Source organism: Heterodontus francisci, chromosome 11, assembly GCF_036365525.1.
Source record: "Heterodontus francisci isolate sHetFra1 chromosome 11, sHetFra1.hap1, whole genome shotgun sequence".
Lineage (NCBI taxonomy): Eukaryota > Metazoa > Chordata > Chondrichthyes > Heterodontiformes > Heterodontidae > Heterodontus > Heterodontus francisci.
The window spans coordinates 50,371,041-50,391,435 of NC_090381.1; the positions used below are offsets into that span (position 1 = coordinate 50,371,041).

Below are 20,395 nucleotides of genomic sequence, written 5' to 3' on the forward strand. Positions count from 1 at the left end.
CCAACATCCCCAGCTTATACACACTACTGAGTCAGCGGCGCTTGAGATGGCTTGGCCATGTGAGCCGCATGGAAGATGGCAGGATCCCCAAAGACACATTGTACAGCGAGCTCGCCACTGGTATCAGACCCACCGGCCGTCCATGTCTCCGCTTTAAAGACGTCTGCAAACGCAACATGAATTCCTGTGACATTGATCACAAGTCGTGGGAGTCAGTTGCCAGCATTCGCCAGAGCTGGCGGGCAGCCATAAAGGCGGGGCTAAAGTGTGGCGAGTCGAAGAGACTTAGCAGTTGGCAGGAAAAAAGACAGATACGCAAGGAGAGAGCCAACTGTGTAACAGCCCCGACAAACACATTTTTCTGCAGCACCTGTGGAAGAGCCTGTCACTCTAGAATTGGCCTTTATAGCCACTCCAGGCGCTGCTCCACACACCACTGACCACCTCCAGGCGCTTACCCATTGTCTCTCGAGACAAGGAGACCAAAGAAGAAGATCCTTTTGCAGCCTCTTTACGTCTACTCACAGCCTACTTTCCTACCTAGCTTTGTAATGTCAGCTTGGTTATATTACATTTGTTTTCCTCATCTAAGTCATTGCTATAGATTGAAATAGCTGAGGACCAAGCAATGATCCTTGTGGCACTCCACTAGTCACATCCTGCCATCCTGAAAATGACTCATTTATGCCTGCTCTGTTTTCTGACTATTAACCAATCCTTAATCCATGCTAATATATGACCCCAATCCCATGAACCCTAATCTTGTGTGACAACCTATTAATAAATGCCTTCTGAAAATCCAAATATACAACATCCACTGGTTCCCCCCTTATCTACCCTGCTAGTTACACCTTCAAAACTCTAATAGATTTGTCAAGTCTGATTTGCCTTTCATAAAATTGTGTTGACTCTGCCTAATCTTACCTTCTGGGAGAGCAGCGGACAGGAGTCAGGCATGCCTGAATTTGAAAAAAAAAGTGAACAGTGACATCACAGGAAAGTTGTAAGGTGATTGGTTGGTGAGTAACTGCTGTTAGGGAGTATCAGTAAATAGCTGGGTTACAGCATCTCAACAATTCTATTGCTCCCCCTCCCCACCAGGTTCGCGCACGGAACTCTGCGTGGAGTTCCGAAGGCGCGCGGAACATGACCAGCGGCCATAATACCGGTGTGGGATGGCTGCCGCTTGCAGGTAAGTTTATTTGCATCTCATTTGGTACGGTTTGCGTATGTATATGAAGGGCCTGCCACCTGGTGGCATGGGGGGGGGGGGGGGGGGGGAGGCGCACCGAGGTCCTCCCGCCTCTGGTAATATGCAGCGGGCCCTTCTTGACGTCGTGGGTTGAGGCGGGTCTCTTTCCACAGGGTTTTACTGGCCCCCGCGCCGCAACCCGCAGCGTCAAGGGGCCTGTAAAATTCAGTCCTCAGTCCATTTAGCTGATCTCAGCTAGGGCAACAGTAAGGATGCTACAATTAGTTTCAGTTTCCTTGGATTCGGAAGGAGGGGGACGTTAATCTTCACAGAGACTGGGCAAACCAAATTGTCAAAATTACCTTGAGGGACAAGTTCATGGAATTCATTTGAGACAGTTTTTCAAAACAATGTGTGGAGAATTGACTGGGAAACAGGTTATTTTGGATCTAGTACTGTGCAATTAGACAAGGTTAGTTAGTAATATTATAATAAAGGATATCTGGGGAAGAATGACCATAATATGATACAATTTCATATTAAGTTTAGGAGTAATGCGTGTTAAGTCTGAAACTAGGGTTTTAAGCAAATTATGGAGTTGGCTGAAACAGATTGGGAAATTAGATTAAAAGATGTAACGGCACATAAGAAATGGAAAACCGTTTAAGAAGGGTGGCAGGGATAATCCAGGAAATTATAGGCCGGTGAGCCTTACGTCAGTGATAGGGAAACTATTAGAGAGGATTATTCTGGACAGGATTTACTCCCATTTGGAAACGAACGAACTTATTAGCGAGAGACAGCATGGTTTTGTGAAGGGGAGGTCGTGTCTTACTAATTTGATTGAGTTTTTTGAGGAAGTGACGAAGGTGATTGATGAAGGAAGGGCAGTGGATGTTATCTATATGGACTTCAGTAAAACCTTTGACAAGGTCCCGCATGGCAGACTGGTACAAAAGGTGAAGTCACACAGGATCAGAGGTGAGCTGGCAAGATGGATACAGAATTGGCTCGGTCATAGAAGACAGAGGGTATCAGTGGATGGGTGTTTTTCTGGATGGATGGATGTGACTAGTGGTGTTCCGCAGGGATCAGTGCTGGGACCTTTGCTGTTTGTAGTATATATAAATGATTTGGAGGAAAATGTAGCTGGTCTGATTAGTAAGTTTGCGGACGACACAAAGATTGGTGGAGTTGCGGATAATGATGAGGATTGTCAGAGGATACAGCAGGATATAGATCGGCTGGAGACTTGGGCGGAGAAATGGCAGATGGAGTTTAATCCAGACAAATGTGAGGTAATGGAGTTTGGAAGGTCTAATGCAGGTGGGAGGTATACAGTAAATGGCAGAACCCTTAGGAGTATTGACAGGCAGAGAGATCTGGGTGTACAGGTCCACAGGTCACTGAAAGTGGCAACGCAAGTGGATAAGGTAGTCAAGAAGGCATACGGCATGCTTGCCTTCATCGGTCGGGGCATAGAGTATAAAAATTGGCAAGTCACGTTGCAGCTGTACAGAACCTTAGTTAGGCCACACTTAGAATATTGCGTGCAATTCTGGTTGCCACACTATCAGAAGGACATGGAGGCTTTGGAGAGGGTACAGAGGAGGTTTACCAGGATGTTGCCTGGTCTGGAGGGCATTAGCTATGAAGAGAGGTTGGAAAAACTCGGATTGTTTTCACTGGAACGACGGAGGTGGAGGGGCGGCATGATAGAGGTTTACAAAGTTATGAGCGGCATGGACAGAGTGGATAGTCAGAAGCTTTCTCCCAGGGTGGAAGAGTCAATTACTAGGGGGCATAGATTTAAGGTGCGAGGGGCAAAGTTTAGAGGGGATGTGCGAGGCAGGTTTTTTTACACAGAGGGTGGTGAATGCCTGGAACTTGCTGCCGGGGAGGTGGTGGAAGCAGATACGATAGCGACGTTTAAGAGACATCTTGACAAATACATGACTCGGAAGGGAATAGAGGGATATGGGCCCCGGAAGTGCAGAAGGTGTTAGTTTAGGCAGGCATCAAGATCGGCGCAGGTTTGGAGGGCCGAATGGCCTGTTCCTGTGCTGTACTGTTCTTTGTTCTTTGTTTAAAGAAATAATTCATAATTCTCCACAAATATATGTTCCCTCAAGGAATAAAAACACCTTTGGAAAAGTGGTCAAACCGTGGCTAACTAGAGAAGGTAGGCTTTGGAATGATTTGAAAACAAGGATGAGACTTTTAAAATAAAGATGTTGCTTGACTGGCAGCCAATGTAAGTCAGTGAGCACAAGGGTGATAGGTAAACGGGACTTTATGCGAGTTAACACATGGGCAACAGAATTTGAACGACCTCAAGCTTATGGAGTGTAAAATGTGGGAGACCAGCCAGGATTGCATTGAAATAGTCAAGTCTAGAGATAGCAAAGGCATGAATGAGGGTTTCAGCACCAGATGTGCTGAGACAGGGGGAAGCTGGTTGATGTTACGGATGTGGAAATAGGTGGGATTACTGATGGTGCACATATATTGTCATAAGCTAATTTTGGGATTAAATATGACACCAAGATTGTGAACAAACTGGTTTTGTCTTAAATAGTTGCCAGGGAGAGGGATGGAGTGAATTACTAGAGAATGGAGTTTGGAGTGTGCTCTGAAAACAATGGGCTGAATTTTATCAGTGTGCTCTGCAGCGACGTGCTTTGAGGAGGGTGGCCTTCCAACAAGGAAGTGCTGCTGCACAGCCCCCATGATATTACGCGTGGGGGCTGATTTAAATAGAGGGGGCGGAGCGTCCGCTCCCAATGACATCGAGGGGGCAGCTGCCACATTCCCGGCAATGGGGTCCGGCACCAACATGCAAGCGCCGGCGCCATTTTTATAGGCTTCAAGGTCTTCAGGATATATTTAAGAATATTTAAAGATGCCAGTGAGCTTAAAAACATTAATAAACATTAAATGTAACATTGAATCCCCTATCCCAACCCCCACACTCAGTCCTAAACACATAAATTGACCTATCCCCTCAGAAATACACTTATTGAAATTCTGAACTTTCCCCTCCGAATTTCAGTATCTTTGACCCGCAACCCTTCCCACCATCCCCACAATCTATAGGAATAGTTTTCCCCACTCCCTGCCCCCCCCCCCCCACCCCCAACCCTGATAATTCTATTCCTCCCCCCTCCCCACCAGTGTCTCTTCTAGGAGTTCTGAAGGCGTGTGAGCAGCAGCCGGTTGGCTGTAAATTCAGCATTGGACAGCCAGCAGTGGCAGGTAGGTTCATTTGCATGTTAATGTGGCTAATTTCAATATTTTAATGAAGGCTCCAGGGGCCACACCAAGGCCTCGCCACTGCCACTAATATCTGGCGGGGCCTTCTCAGTGTCGTGGGTCGTGGCTGGCCGCTCCCGCTAGCATTTTACGGGCCTACCCGCCACAACCCACAGCGTCGAAGGGCTGGTAAAATTCAGCCCAATGCCTTCAGTCTTCCCAATATTTAATTGGAGAGAATTTCTGCTCGTACAGTATTGGATGTTGGATGAACAGTTTGATAACTTAGCAACAGCGGAGGAGTTGAGAGAGGTGGTGGTGATGTAGAGCTGGGTGTCGTCAGCATACATGGATGATGTCACTGAGTGGTAGCATGTAGATGAGAAATAGAAGGGAGCCATCGATCCTTGGGAGACACCCATGGTAACAGTGTGGGAGTGGGAAGAGAAGCCATTGCTCTGGTTATGATTAGAAAAGAATCGAACCAGGTGAGAACAGTCCCACCCAGCTGGATGACAACGGTGAGGTGTTGGAGGAGGATGGTGGTCAACTGTGTCAAAGGCTGCAGACATGTCGAGAAGGATGAGGAGGGATAGTTTACCTTTGTCACAGTTACATAGGATGTCATTTTTATCTTTGATAAGAGCCGTTTCTGTACTGTGGCAGGGGCGGAAACCTAATTGGGGGATTCAAACATGGAGTTCCAGCAAAGATGGGCATGGATTTGAGAGGTGACAACATGTTCAAGGAGTCTGGAGAGGAAAGGGAAGTTAAAGATTGGGTGGTAGTTTGCAAGGATGGTGGGGTCAAGGGTTGGCTTTTTGAGGACAGTGCTGATAACGGCACATTTAAAGGAGAAAGGGACAACACTCAAAGAGAGAGAACCTTTAACAATATTGTCTAACATGGGAACCAGGAGGGGAGGTTGGGTGGTCAGCAGTTTAATGATTGAGAAGCAGGAAGTGATTTTCATGGACAAGATGAGCTCAGAGAGGACATGAGGGGAGAGAAACTAAAGAAAGATGTGAGTTGGAGGCTAGGGCAACAAGGAACTTCGGAGGAAGTTTGGCCTGTGGGCTAGTGAAAGTGAGATATGTGGCAGATGCAGCTGATTGGATGGTCTTGATCTTAGTGACAAAGAAGTCTGAGTTCCTCGCCTTATTGTTGGAGGTGCAGGTGCGGGTACAGGACATAGGGAGAGGGTTTAAGAAGATCATTTGCAGTGAAGAGAAGCTGGGAGCTATCTTTGCATTCCAGGATGATGTGAGCAGTTTTAGCAGATGAGAGCAGGACCCAAGACTACAATCCAGCCAGATCTGGCAGGGCATGGCTGAACCAGTTGTACACCATATCATTTCAAGTCTGCATCCCTTCTACTTAAGGGAGCAGAGATGAGGGTCATACCAGGGGGAGCAGCCAGGGTGAGAGAGAGTAATGGTTTTACAGGGGACTAGGGCATCGAGTTGATGGGCCAAATGGCCGCCTTTTTTGCCCTAAATGACTCTGATTTTATGACTCAAAGGTGAAGGTGAGGGTGCAGTTTAACAAATCAGTAGCTGTAGAAATGCTGTGGTGAACGGAGGGCCAAAGGCTAGACAATTGGGATTTTGAAAGTGCAGTTGTAAGTGAACTGGGGATAGGTTTTACCAGGGGTGGATACAGAAGAAAGTAGGGTTGGGGCATGGAAGGGGGATGTAGGTGGAGTGTGATGCAAGGAAGTGATCAGGGTTGGTCTTATCTATGATTGATGTGTTGGAATTAGCAAGACCATGTGAGATGGCAAGGGGTTGGACATGAATATGGATGGGTTGGGGAGTTTACATGAAGGGAGAGATTTAGGTAGGATGAGAGAGCAGTGAACTCAGAGGAAAGATAGCATGATGAGTTAAGATAGAGGTTGAAATCAATGAGGATGAGAAGTCATTTAGTGTAGAGGCTGAGGGAGGAAAGCAGTGAAGATATCTCGCTGAGAACATTTTTATCATTTCTTTGGAGGCTGGTAGAAAATTATGATTTTGAATGAGAGGTGAGAGGGGTGGAACAAGGTGAGATGCTCAAAAGAGGAGAAAATACCAGAGGAGTGGTGGGGTCAGGTCAAGGCGAAATATTGGCAAGATTAGCCCTCAGCGGACACATTGGGCAGGAAGGTTGACGGGAAAGTGGGATGGCGCAATCATTTTCTTTTTTTATTTATTCCTTTCATGGGATGTGGGCGTCGCTGGCAAAGACAGCATTTGTTGCCCATCCCTAATTGCCTTTGATAACTGAATTCAGAGGGAAGTTCAGAGACAACCCCATTGAACAAAGAACAGTACAGCGCAGGAACAGGCCATTCGGCCCTCCAAGCCTGCGCCGATCTTGATGCCTGCCTAAACTAAAACCTTCTACACTTCCGGGGTCCGTATCCCTCTATTCCCATCCTATTCATGTATTTGTCAAGATGCCTCTCAAACATCGCTATTGTACCTGCTTCCACCACCTCCGGACAATGCTTCCTCTAACAACCACCACCTAGCCCACCACCCTCCCACCTCTTCACCCTGAGTGCTTCTCTTGTTGCTATGATCCAGGTTGTATACCAACTGTGTGTTAAATTAACATGCTTAATTTTATTCCTACTAGCACTTTTAATATAGTAATATCAATGTCAAAATGTGAAAGAATAAGAGATCATGAGTATTTAATCATTTTTTGAAAAGACCAGAACAGCAATCATTCAAATAAAATGAAAATTGTACCTCCTTGTCATTTTCAAGGTTTTTGTTTAGCACTTTTTCCAAGAAAGATGGTTTTAAAAAGAGCTACATTGTTTTTTATTCTTAAAGAGACTCTCCCCTATGGTTGTCAAAAGAGTGAGATAAAAATAGGGACAGAAACAGACACTCAAGTGAGTTTCTTAATCAGAAAGCTAGTGGGATATTTTGCCAGACTCTGAAGGGTAAAATGCAAAAAGTAATTCAAATTACTTTGCAATATGTCCCACTGATGTGAGGAAGTATAGTGTTTCATTGCTTTATTGTATATTATTACATAAAGGTAGGTTGTGCAGATTGAAATAAGTGAGTCTGTTTATAACTGTTGCTCTGTCTGTAGACTTGCTGCCTGAGGAATAAACTGATTAAGATTTTATTCTGGCCTCATGTTACCCAACTTTTTCTTGATCTACCATTTAAAAGATTGGAGAAGCATACTTGGAATTGTATGAAAGAAACAAATATCCAGCTTAGATCATTATGTCTCTGAGTTTGCTACTGTATAGTTAGATATTTGGCAGATCAGTTACCTCTCTGAATATAAGATGCAAGGACTGCTTATGGGACTGACCACTGAACCCAAAAGATAATCTAAAGCAAGACCCAAGTTTGTAACACTGTCATTGGATAAAACAGTTAAGAGAGCTAGATTTAATCTCACCACCTTACATTGTGCATTCTGTATTAGGTAAAACTTCAAATCATGAAACCTAAATTTATACATGTACATTAATACTCATCTCTCTTCAGGGCACATCTGGTCCCAGTCTTTTCCTTTGGGGAAAATGCACTCTTTAATCAGGTAAACAATCCAAAAGGATCGATTCTTCGGGCAATGCAGGAGCGACTACAGAAGATTGTGGGATTTACACTGCCACTGTTTCATGCCAGGGGTGTCTTCCAGTACAGTTTTGGGCTGCTACCATACAGGAAACCTATTTACACAATAGGTAGGAAAAAATCAGAAAACATTGTCACTACCAAAGTTATTTGAGTATTTCAGGACTTTTTTTTAAAGCACAGACCGGATGTGGTGATGAAACAGTGATTAAACAGATTCATCAGCAAATCTGGGAGGGTAGGATGGCCTTGGACACAGCCTTTGGAAATGCTTAACAAGATGTGCTCCTGTGGAGTGGAAGTGGTCATATCATTGCTGCCAATAAAAGAGATTGTCATGCAATTTTCAATGAAATGCTTTTCAGGGGTCTAATGTTGCTAAGTATGTTTGAATGTCAGTGAAGGCTGGGTTTCACTCTAGTCTTTGTTGGTTTACTTCACCACAAAAACTACAATGTTACCGAATAGCAGTTTTGAGAAATTGCCACAAGTTGCTGGATGATTTGCAACATTTCACATTTGTCTTGTGCAAATGGCAGCTTGTCCTCAACCTCCCCGAGTTTTAATAAAATGCTACTTAACCTCTCAGGCCCAGAGAGACAACAATTGAAACTGTGGAGACTCATTCCTACTGGTAGTAAATTGTTGTTAGAGATTTAATTTTTTAACAAATGTTTCTTTACTTTTCCTTTCTGTCCCTTTATTTGCCCTCACAATGCAATCTTTATTTCCTCTTTAATTTGCTTATTGTACCTGATTCCCTCTAATTCACCCTATTTCTTTCTCCATCATTTCTGTTACTTTCTCAATCCTTAATACTCATTGGTTAAAGAGATAGGCTATTGGTCTGCTTGTTCACCAAGGTCCCAGATGCCCTGTTGACCTCGCAGTGCCATTATCAGTTTGCACTTCCAGCAACTTGCAAAGAAAAATTGTTTTCGAGCTGAAGGTTGAGGGAAAGGATCTAACCAACTGGACACAACATGAGATGTGCTGCACCAGCAAAATCTGGGCCATTGTCTTCATCCAAAAGAATAACTGTGCCCAGGCCTTCCATTACTGCTCTGTAAAAGCTACAATGGAGTTGAAAAGTCTTTTTTCCTCTCACACTGGCCTCTTTCATACACACATGCAATAATTGGAACTGAATTCAGTACCACTATCTGGCGTAAACGGAGAGTGAGCGGAAAAGTGGCCTGAAACTGGCATCAGGTCACTTATCATCCCCATTTATGATGGTGCTTCAACTGCTGTCATTTTGGGTAGGGTCCTGAGACAGGATAGGTCTCATGGAAATTGGGGTCCCTTGGCATACTTTTGTATTGTTGTTGAGTGGCCTAACCAGCCATCCTTAAAACAATCACTGGAGACACATGGAAAATAAACAAAGTAACTTTTTAAAACTTCCACTTTGAGGGCCTAGGAAGAGCATTAGTGCTTTTCCTGAACCCACAAAAAAAACTTTGTGCAAGGCCCCCCCACACCCCCTTAGCATTGCCACCTCTCACCCCTACTTCCAACTGTTGGTCTACTTCATGTATAAGCCAGCCAACTTCCTGCCCTTCTCAACCAGCGAGCTACCTCACGGCACTAGTTTGGCACTCGCAGCCAACCAGCTGCATGCAAATGAAACCCAGGCCTCAAAATGGCAGACATGCTTTATCCATTGATCCACTGATTAGCCCCTTCCAGAGCATCTGTGTCTTTATGCTGCTGCAACAGTCAAAAGTACTGTTTAACAGCAGCAGAAAAATCAGTTGGCTTCTAGATTAATCACTTTCAGAACAAAATCAGCATATTTTCAATTTTTCAGTCCTGTGCCTTTGTTTAAATTCAGAATCATAAAAATTCTCAACTGCAGAATTATATCAATGCTTCTATTATTATTTTAACATTAGATTGAAGAGGTTTCAGAATTATAAAAAAAACTCCCTTAATGTTGCACCATTACCAGGGGGCATCAAATGAAGCTTTATGGGTAGATTTTAGCAATAAAAAAGGGACAGCCACATTGCTGGGTGTTTATTATAGACCCCCAGATAGTCAGCAGGAAATTGAGGAGCAAATATGTGCACAATTCACAGAGGTGTGTAAAAATAATAATAGAGTAATTATATTAGGTGATTTCAACTTTCCCAACATTAATTGGGAAAGTCATCGTGTTAAGGGCTTAGATGGAGTGGAGTTCTTAAAATGTATACAGGAGAACTTCTTAGCTCAATATGTAGAGGATCCAACAAGGGAGGGTGCAGTGCTGGACCTAATTCTGGGGAATGAAGCCGGACAGGTGGTTGATGTGTTGGTGGGGGAGCATTTTGGTGATAGCGACCACAACATGGTACAATTTAAGCTTGTTATGGAGAAAGAAATAGACAAGTTGCAAAAAAAGGTTTTGGATTGGGGGAGAACGAATTTTAGTAAAATAAGGCAGGATCTGGCCAAGGTAGACTAGAAAGAGTTACTTGTCGGGAAATCTACAGAAGAGCAGTGGGGGGCATTCAAAAAGGAAATGGGGAGGTGACAGGCCCAACATGTTCCCTCTAGGGTAACAGGTAGGAGCAACAAGCCCAGAGAACCATGGATGACCAGAAACATTCAGGGTACGATGAGAAGGAAAAGAGAAGCTTTTAGCAAATACAAGGAGAGCAAATTAACGGAAGCATTAGTGGAGTACAGAAAGTGTAGGATGGAGCTTAAGAAAGCAATTAGAAGAGCAAAGAGGGGATATGAGAAAGCTCTGGCTGGTAAAAGTAGGGAAAATCCCAAGATATTCTATAAGTATATCAATGGGAAGAGGATAACCAGGGAAAGAGTAGGACCCATTAGGGACCGAGGGGGAAATCTGTGGGTGGAGCCAGAGGACATTGGTAGGGTGTTGAACGAATACTTCACATCTGTCTTGACCCAAGAGAATGAGGATGTAGATATGGAACTCAGAGAGAGAGACTGTGAGGTTCTTGAGCAAAGGGAGTGACAAGGTATTGGAGGTTTTGGCAGGCTAAAAAGTGGACAAATCTCCAGGTCCGGACAATTTGTGTCCCAGGATGCTGTGGGAGGCAAGGGTGGAGATTGCAGGGGCTCTGACCCAAATTTTTAATTTCTCTCTGGCCACGGGGGAGGTGCCAGAGGACCGGGGAATAGCTAATGTGGTCCCACTATTTAAGAAAGGTTGTAGAGATAAGCCAGGGAACTACAGACCAGTGAGTCTCACGTCAGTGGTAGGGAAACCATTGGAGAAAATTCTGAAGGAGAGAATCTATCTCCACTTGGAGAGGCAAAATTTGATTAGGAATAGTCAGCATGGCTTTGTCAGAGGGAGGTCATGCCTAACAAATTTGATTGAATTATTGGAGCATGTGACCAGGTGTGTCGATGAGGGTAGTTCAGTTGATGTAGTTTACATGGATTTCAGCAAAGCCTTTGACAAGGTCCCACATGGGAGACTTATCAAGAAAGCAAATGCATATGGGATACAGGGTAACTTGATAAGGTGGATTCAAAATTGGCTTAGCTGTAGGAGACAGAGAGTGATGACAGACGGCTGTTTTAGTGACTGGAAGCCAGTGTCCAGTGGCGTACCACAGGGATCTGTGCTGGGTCCCCTATTGTTTGTCATTTATATAAACGACATAGATGACTATGTAGGGGGGTAGGATCAGTAAGTTCGCAGATGACACAAAGATTGGCCGAGTGGTTAACAGTGAGGTTGAGTACCTTGGGTTACAGGAAGATATAGACAGGATGGTCAAATGGGCAGAAAAGTGGCAGATGGAATTTAACCCTGAAAAGTGTGAGGTGATACACTTTGGAAGGAGTAATGTATTCAATGAATGGCCTGACACTGGGAAGTTGCGAGGAACAAAGGGACCTTGGCGTGTTTGTCCATAGATCTCTGAAGGCAGAAGGGCAGGTTAATAGGGTGGTGAAAAAGGCATATGGGACACTTGCCTTTATCAATCGAGGCATAGATTACAAAAGCAGGGAGGTCATGTTGGAGTTGTATGGAACTTTGGTAAGGCCACAGCTGGAGTACTGTGTGCAATTCTGGTCGCCACATTATAGGAAGGATGTGATTGCACTGGAGGGGGTGCAGAGGCGATTCACCAGGATGTTGCCTGGGATGGAACATTTAAGCTATGAAGAGAGGTTGGATAGGCTTGGGTTGTTTTCGCTGGAGCAGAGAAGACAGGGGTGACCTGATCGAGGTGTACAAGATTATGAGGGGCATGAACAGGGTGGATAGGGAGCAGCTGTTCCCCTTAGTTGAAGGGTCAGTTACGAGGGGATACAAGTTTAAGGTGAGGGGCAGGAGGTTTAAGGGGGATTTGAGGAAGAACTTTTTTACCCAGAGGGTGGTGATGGTCTGGAATGCACTGCCTGGGAGGGTGGTAGAGGCGGGTTGCTTCACATCCTTTAAAAAGTACCTGGATGAGCACTTGACACGTCATAACATTCAAGGCTATGGGTCAAGTGCTGGCAAATGGGATTCGGTAGACAGGTCAGGTGTCTTTAATGTATCAGTACAGACTCGATGGGCCGAAGAGCCTCTTCTGCACTGTATTATTCTGTGAATTTTGCTATACTCCCAATAAAGATGGCATTCTTCTGAAAATTGTGGATAATGGCAGAATGAGGAAAGTGACAGTGCATGAATTAGTACTCATGAGTAATACTCTGCTTTTTTTGTTTTACAGTGGGAAAACCAATCATTGTGCAACAAAACCACACCCCTTCAAACCAAGAGATTGAAGCACTACACAGAAAGTATATTGAGGCATTAAATAAATTATTTGAAGAACACAAATCTCAGTATGGAATTCCAGAAAGGGACCATCTCTTTTTCAGTTGACTTTTAGCTTTGAATACCTGAATTCAAACACAGAATATAGTCACACACTAGGGGTAATTTTTACTTTGGGTGATAAGTATGTAATCGTAGAGCAATCCTAGATAATGTTTTAATTTTAGGACCCTTTTTCATTAGCGCATTTGCAGAGTTGGTCTATGGCATTTAAATAGTTCTTCTTCAGCTGATAAACACAGACATAGAAGCACTAGTGAAATGTCTCAGTATGCAGAACATTTGATGAACTATGCTTTACAAATAGTAGTAAAAGAGATATATCTTTATAAGATTAACCCTACTGAATTGGACATGCACTAAGTGCTACTACTTGCACCACTCCATCAAGTGAAATGGAGATTTAAAAAGCTCTTCCAGAGAGCCTTGCATAATGGAATTATTTTAAAATCAGATTGCCCAAAAATATTACTTATAATTCATAGAGAAGTACTTATCATTACCAAAGTGCCTCTTTAAAATCCACTGAGGTACAAACAGGAAAAAACATATCAAAACATTGTCCATATAGCTGCAAATAGCACAAAATGTTTTAACACTTCCAGAAACAAAATCCCCATATTTTTACCAAGCAACCCTTACGTATAATACAATCATTAAAGTACCTCAACAAAAGAACATTTCAGTGTATATTGTAGTTTCTGACTGTACCCTTTTTACCTCTGAAAATTACAATCCAAAGATCTGGCTTATTTTTAAAAATGTATCATATTATTAATGACTCATGCTTGTTTGTTTGTGTTTTTAAGTAAAATTAGCTATTTAAAAAAATGGTGGCGAGGGAATAAGCATAGAAATGTATCATTGACATCTGAAGAATTATGAGTTAAAAAACTAAGGAAAGCAATGCATCTTTAATATCACTGTTACGTTTGTACTGCTATTTTATATTCCAAGGGCATTAACTATTCCTGTAAAATACCCAATCTGATTAAGTCCTAGAATCAAACTAAACCTGAGTCCATCTCATTTAATAGCTTTATAGTGTGTTTTTTTCATATAAACCAAAAAAAAAAGTTTCATATGTGAACTCAAGATGCATTGCTTTGTACTACCGCATTTTCCTCTATTCTGCTACCAAAAATGCTTGGCAAGTTCAGGTACTTTATCTAGCTAATAATTATGAATTCAAAAGTCATTGGAATTTATATATATCTTCAGGTTACTTATTCGTATCTTAGTCAGCTCTTCTGCTTGTACATGCTATGTGGTAGCCGATAGTCTTGTTACTGTGAAAGGAAGTTAGTTCAACTAGATTGCAAAATGCCTACTCTGCCAAAGACACACTGTTTAAAAAATAAACTATTCACTATGCCAGTTTAATGATGGGTTTAAAGCAGTAGTGTATGGTTGGACTTGTTTTGATATTCCCAACTTGACAAAAATATTAGAGGCTACCTTTGTGCATCTTCAAGGCCACTGCCAGCAAATTAAGGGTGACTATGTAGCTGTCAAATAAGTGGAACATCCAAAAATTTCCAAAAGTCCAAAAGCACTATCATGCTAAAACCAATATTTGCTAAAAATCAAAGAATTGTACAGTACACTTGCATACAGTCCCCACCACTTACACCACCCTCATTTATCCTGGACAACTGCCTACATTGGGCAAATGGCACTAACTACTTGCCAGTACTACAGGCGTCAATTACAAAGGTGATGCTTACAACGTATGAAGTATGCAGACCAAATTGGACAGTTCAAGCAGCTGTAAGAACAACTACCTTCCATCCCCATTTCCCCTGTAGCATTGTTTTAATGCATTTGAATCACGCCCTTAATAGGTGTTAATTTCTGAAAGACATTCACAAACACAGCAGCAGCAGCTAAGGAACCTTGAAATTGCTCAGGGCAGTTTCATTTTCATTATTTAAAGTGTTTCACTCAGTGGAATTAATGCCATGCCATCTTTAATAAAATGTGTAGATACATTAGTATGAGGAAGCAGTAATAACTCATCTTTTTTGTTTACTGCTTTTAGAGGAAGGTACTTTTGAGCCGTGCGATTTTTAATTTTATTAACCCTACAGCATTATACCGGCTATCCCATGTAGTGGGCATATTGCGTTCACACCCGCTAAAAGCTTTAAGGGGACTCTATGTGCATTGTGGGTGATTTTCATCATTTATTTTTTTAAGTCTGCATTATATGGTAGAATAAAGTAAATTTCAGTCCCAGAGGAGGTTATTCGGTTCGACATCAGAAGTTCCAGCTTCCTGGTCTTTCCATCTCGACTATTCAATAAGCACCTGTGGTATTGCAATTCATATTCTAACAACTCAACATGAAGAAAACTAATCTCCCCTTTATACTGTTTGTATTAATGCTAAATTGCCCCCCGGTATCAATTCATTATCTAGTAGATTTTCCCATAGCTGTTGCTGCTCCAAATAATATAACCGTAGTTATTCAAGTCTCTCATCCTATCCTTTCATCTCTCACATTATCCTCGGATATTTTATGTCTGCATGCGCTTCCTCTCTATAAAACATTACTTCCTGCTTTCGTTCTTTTGCGTTAACTTTTCCTATTATAAATTTCTATGTCCACGTTTATAATGGAACCCACCCAATGTAAACTGGTTAATGTAAATATACCCTCCCACCAATGGTGGCACTGTAACACATCAATTTTTTCATCTCAAGTCCTCAGCCTCTTCTGCAGCAAAGTTCAGATGCCCCAACCAAATCTACTTCTCTGTTAACCAAATTGCTTTAAGCTTTGCTATTTAGCTTAGAAAATAGAAGTATTATATAAAAGGATAGAATGTATGATGTTAAGATGAGGAATAAATTGCATATGTATTATGTTGCTTTAAGGGAATGTACAAAGAGTGAGCATGATCATTGCAAAAGGAAGTGATGCCACGTAGCAGGTGACTGTGCAGTTATAGTGTGTGGATCCTGAGGCTATAGGTGCCTCTTGTGCTCTCCTGTAATATATATGTAACACTCCTAGTCTTCAAATAAAATAACTTATCTTGTTCATACCAGTTGTCTTGGTGTGATTGATATATTCGTGTACACCAAGTAAGGAACATTGTGACAACTGTGTGCATTTGAAGACCGGACTATGTTGCAGAAATCTAAAAAGTTTAAATTTGAGAAGTGAAACAGAAAATTGGGTTCGTGGTGCTCTACTTCAGTACACGATCATTGAGAGCCACAGTAGAAGTCTGGAACCACATGGGCTGCCTGCAAGAGCAGAAAAAGGCAATGTATCTTTAAAACATTCAAGTAGCGGGGGTGGGAGGGGTCAGTAAAAGGAGCAGGCCTGTCCAGGATCACTCTGTCCAAGGCACTGCAGTTTGGTCCAGGGTAGCACAGTCAAGGGTCCGTTCTGACCTAGCTGCAGGTAAAAAGACGACTGCATTTGCTGACGCTACCACTAGGGGGTGCTGTTGTGGCACATGCGCAAATGCTGCATGTGCCACTAAAACATCATAGTCTGCGACTTTCGGCAGCTGCCAGGACTAAAGATGGCGCTGCTCAAATAATCACACGGAGGCAACCTAACAAACACATGGTAGCACACAATGGCCGAGTGAGAGAGCGAACGAGCGGGCCGGGGAGGGAGGGAGCGGAGCGGTCAGCCCAGTGACGGAGGGGAGCGGAGTGGGCCTGTGGGGAGCGGAGCAGCCGCTGAGAGCTAACGGCCCAGTGACGGAGTGAAGCGGAGCAGCCGGAGACAGCAGCGTGAGGGGGTGGGGGAGTGCGTTTTTCTACGGATGCGCCATAAATTTGCAACGGCAAAAGACTTACCAAACTTACCCGCACCCGGCGACACCAAGGTCTTCGGCCGTTCGCTCCCCGTGGCTCTCTACGGCCTCTCGCTTCCGGCCCTCTCCATCCAGCCATTCTCTCCAGCTGCAGATTCCCCATCTAGTCGCTTTCTCCCCTACTTCTCAACTGTACTTCAGACTTTGCAGCTCTCTGGTCCCTGCCTTTTGCATCCCTCTCTTCAGGAGCTTCTGAATTTAACTCCCTCCCACTACCACCCCCACACCCCCTCTCTACCTGCCCCCACCTCCCCACTCTTCCCCTCTCCCCCCACCCCTTCACAACCCCCTCCCTTTTCTCCCTACAACCCCCCCACACCTTCACAACCCCCCCCTACCCCTTCACAACCCCCCCCTCCCACCCCACCAACAACCCCCTCCCTCTTCCCTCTCTTTTCCCCCTCCCCAAAGGACCACACCGCAGTTGAATATCTTAAGTGCAGTTGCAAAGTCGGGAAAATAACATCAAAAACCTCAACAATTCCAGGTTTAATTATTGAGAAATTTTATTAAGTGCATTAAACATTCAAGGCACCGCTGTGCATGGATACACGAGTGTTGTGTCGCCAGCATTCCTGTGAGACAGACAGGCCGAGTCTCTGCTATGCAGAACTAAAGAGATTGTTCCTCGAGAGCCTTGTGGTGAATAACGCGTGGCTCTCTATTACACTACTGTATTGTCCATGTGAAGAAGGCAAAGTCACAAGAGTCTGAGCTCAGTCTATTCTTGGTGAATGTTCCCCAAACGCATCCCAATGTGCACTCCCACTTAATCCAGAAATGCAAGGTTCCTTTCCACATTGTGCCAAGCTCCGCAGCATGATCCAGTTGCCTTTGTTGCTTGAATGCTGACCTTAAGTCTCAAGGATTGTTTTCTCAAGGGCATGTTTTACGTGAAAAGAAATAAGGAAAGAAAATCAGTGTCAGAGTTTCCCTCCTCCAATGAAATTACTGTTGAGCAGGCTTTATGTTCTGCAGTAAAGGCATGTACTGATAACACCGCCAATGAATCACTTAGTACCCAACTCAGCTGTAGGAGTCAGGATGATGTTACTGCCCCTATCTCGTGATGGTTCAACGCTGCTCTCAGGGAAAACATGAATGATGTGAGGGTGCTGGAAAAAGAAGCACATTTCTTTTGGACTATGAACATAAAGCAGGCCATTTAGCCCAGCTGCTCCCTGCTAGTGGTGATGCTACTCGTGTGCCTTCCCATCCGCTCCCATTTAATGCTGCCTACTACTATCAGCATCACCTTCCATTTCTTTCGCTCTTATATACCTTTGCCTTAAAGCAACACTGAGGATGGAGAACAGTGTGGCTGCACTCCCACCTCACCAGTTGTGTACACAGCAAGGGCAGTCACATTTGTGCTACCACTGGACACGGCATGATTGTTTCTTTCAGTGCTTAGTCTCTTCTTTCTGAATGTTCCCCAAGTGCTTGACCGCTTTGGACGCCCTCTCTGCTTTACAGGCAGCAGCTGGCAATTGCGGAGTCTCACAAGGCTCTGCATGGTTGTTTCAAGGGTGGATGGGTAAACAGGTGGCTGTGTGTCCATGTGCACAGCTCTGATGGGTGCAGGAACAGAGCAACTTACAACAGGGACTGGAGCACATGTACTGCCTGCACACAGCCCCAGACAATGGAAAGGATTTTAGTGCAGTGCAGTGGACTGCAGCACATGCAGTGCCCCAGACAATGGAAATGTTTTCAGAGCAGCTTACCTTGGAGCAATCTCCTCTTTCTAATAAAATTGAAGCAGACTGAAATCTTCAAAACGACTAAATAATTGCGAGAAAATGCTCCTCCTTCCACTTTCAGAAACTAGCGCCGAAGCTTTGACGCATGCGTGAATATCAGAAGGTTGACGCATGCGTGAATACCCGTTGGCGTTGCATAAAGCGCATGCGCAGAGGCCGACCAGACGCGTTGCCCGAAGAAGCACACGTCACGCGATGACTTCATTGGCGCATGCGCTAACCAGTCCTGGCAAGCCGGAACGCAGCACACGCGCAGAGAGCAGGAGACCGTCTGCACATGTGCGCACCGCGGCGCAGCCTGATGACGTCAGCGGCAGGCTGCGTTGTCAGGAATCATTTTGTAAAAAGAAAGCTGTGGCTGCCATTACAGTCTCCATCCCAGTGGACTGCTTTGTGGGTGGGGCCTAACACAAGTGCAGAAACTGGGAAACAGCACCACAAGGTGGCGGACTGGTATTGTAGACTCAGGGAGAGCTTAGAGAAAAAGTTATGCTGAACATGTCCAGGAACATGGCGTCACAAGGTGGAACTGCCGGCTGAAAAATCCTTAAAAATTTTTAAGATGGAAGAGTCCAAATCCCTTTTAAGAGGGAAGAATCTGTGAGAGACATAGACCATCAGAAGCATTACTACCCAGCATGGACTGGAAGGCATCAGATGTCATGTCAGTACTTAAGCTTTTTCGACAGACGATGGAGTTGTGCTTTGTAGAGTTAGCCATTACAGACGCTGACAAGCAGGTGGTTAAGATTAAGATTGCTGTTGAAAAGGAGGGGTTCCACAGAATCAACACATTGGGGCTATTTGAGGAAAATCAGGAAAATTCTGCCAAACTTTGGAGCCCATGGAGGATTGGCTTCATGTGAAGCTCCACCTCTTGAAATAATGACTTATAGACAGCAGCCAGAAGAGTCAATCGACTAGTTTGTTGGCAGGTGCCTTGATACGGGTAGAGACTGCGACTTCTCTGATGCTAAGCTGTTGAAAAGGATAATGAATTGGCCATAGCTTCACCACCCATAGTAGCATTCCACAAGACCTTTTGACGAAGAAAGGTCACAGCATTGATGCATTGTTGAATGATGGCAGAAAATATGAAGTCATCATGGCAGGACGACAACATCTGCAGGTATTAGGCACAGCTGCAAGTATTGGCGCAGTGACTAAGGTGCAAAACCAAGTTAATTGTGTGGGAAATGTGGTCTTCTGCAACCACCACAAAGCCATCCTGTGTCCCAAGACCTTTGCAAGGCATGCAGCTGAAGAGGATATTAGGCATGCTAGTGCAGGAAGTCTGGTTGCAACAGCACAGCCAGAGGGTGCAGGAAACCACAACCCAGCAAGAAGTACGGGCAGAATACTGGCAGCAACAAGGGATGCACCAGAATGCAAAAGAGGAATAACCACATACATGAAGTGAGCGATTAGACAGACCAGGGTGAAAATTCAAAACAGGGCAAATTTTCAACTTGAAAGTGAACAAACTTTCCACATCATGAATGTGACACGTGTGGTTGCAGTCACACAATCAGAGGCGTTTACTACAATTAGCATCATATGCCCAAAGAAAGGCGGCAAACATAAACTCATTGGCAAGATTGACACTGGGGCAAGTGCAAGCAACTTGGCAGTATAATTCTAAAGGACATGTATCTCAACCATCGGGAGTCAATGGTGCAACCTACAACGGCCAGCTTAACGGCCTACAACGGATCACCCATCCATTGCATTGGCGTAATAACAGTGAAGTGCAGTTATGGCAGATCTGTGTGGTCACCGCAGGTATTCTACCTAGTGGACACAGATGGCCAGCGGTAGCAGGGTTACCTGTGTGCAGAGAACTTTATATTGTAACCATTCACAGGTATCTAATGCATCAACAGAAGATGCCAGGAACGAACATATAGAGTCAGTCTGCAATTTGCAACTAATGTACCTGGACAGATTTGATGCCA

General features: G+C 44.1%; 1 protein-coding gene across 1 annotated transcript in view; it reads left to right on the forward strand.

Moving 5' to 3' along the window:
* Nucleotides 1-15,873, forward strand: part of mogat3a (monoacylglycerol O-acyltransferase 3a) — a 45,718-nt gene extending 29,845 nt beyond the window's left edge. Inside the window, exons 5-6 of the mRNA XM_068042133.1 lie at nt 7,948-8,147; nt 12,732-15,873. Coding sequence (XP_067898234.1) covers nt 7,948-8,147; nt 12,732-12,886 — 355 coding nt within the window. The 3' untranslated portion in view covers nt 12,887-15,873. The remainder of the gene's footprint in view (nt 1-7,947; nt 8,148-12,731) is intronic.
* The last annotated feature ends 4,522 nt before the right edge of the window (nt 15,874-20,395 follow it).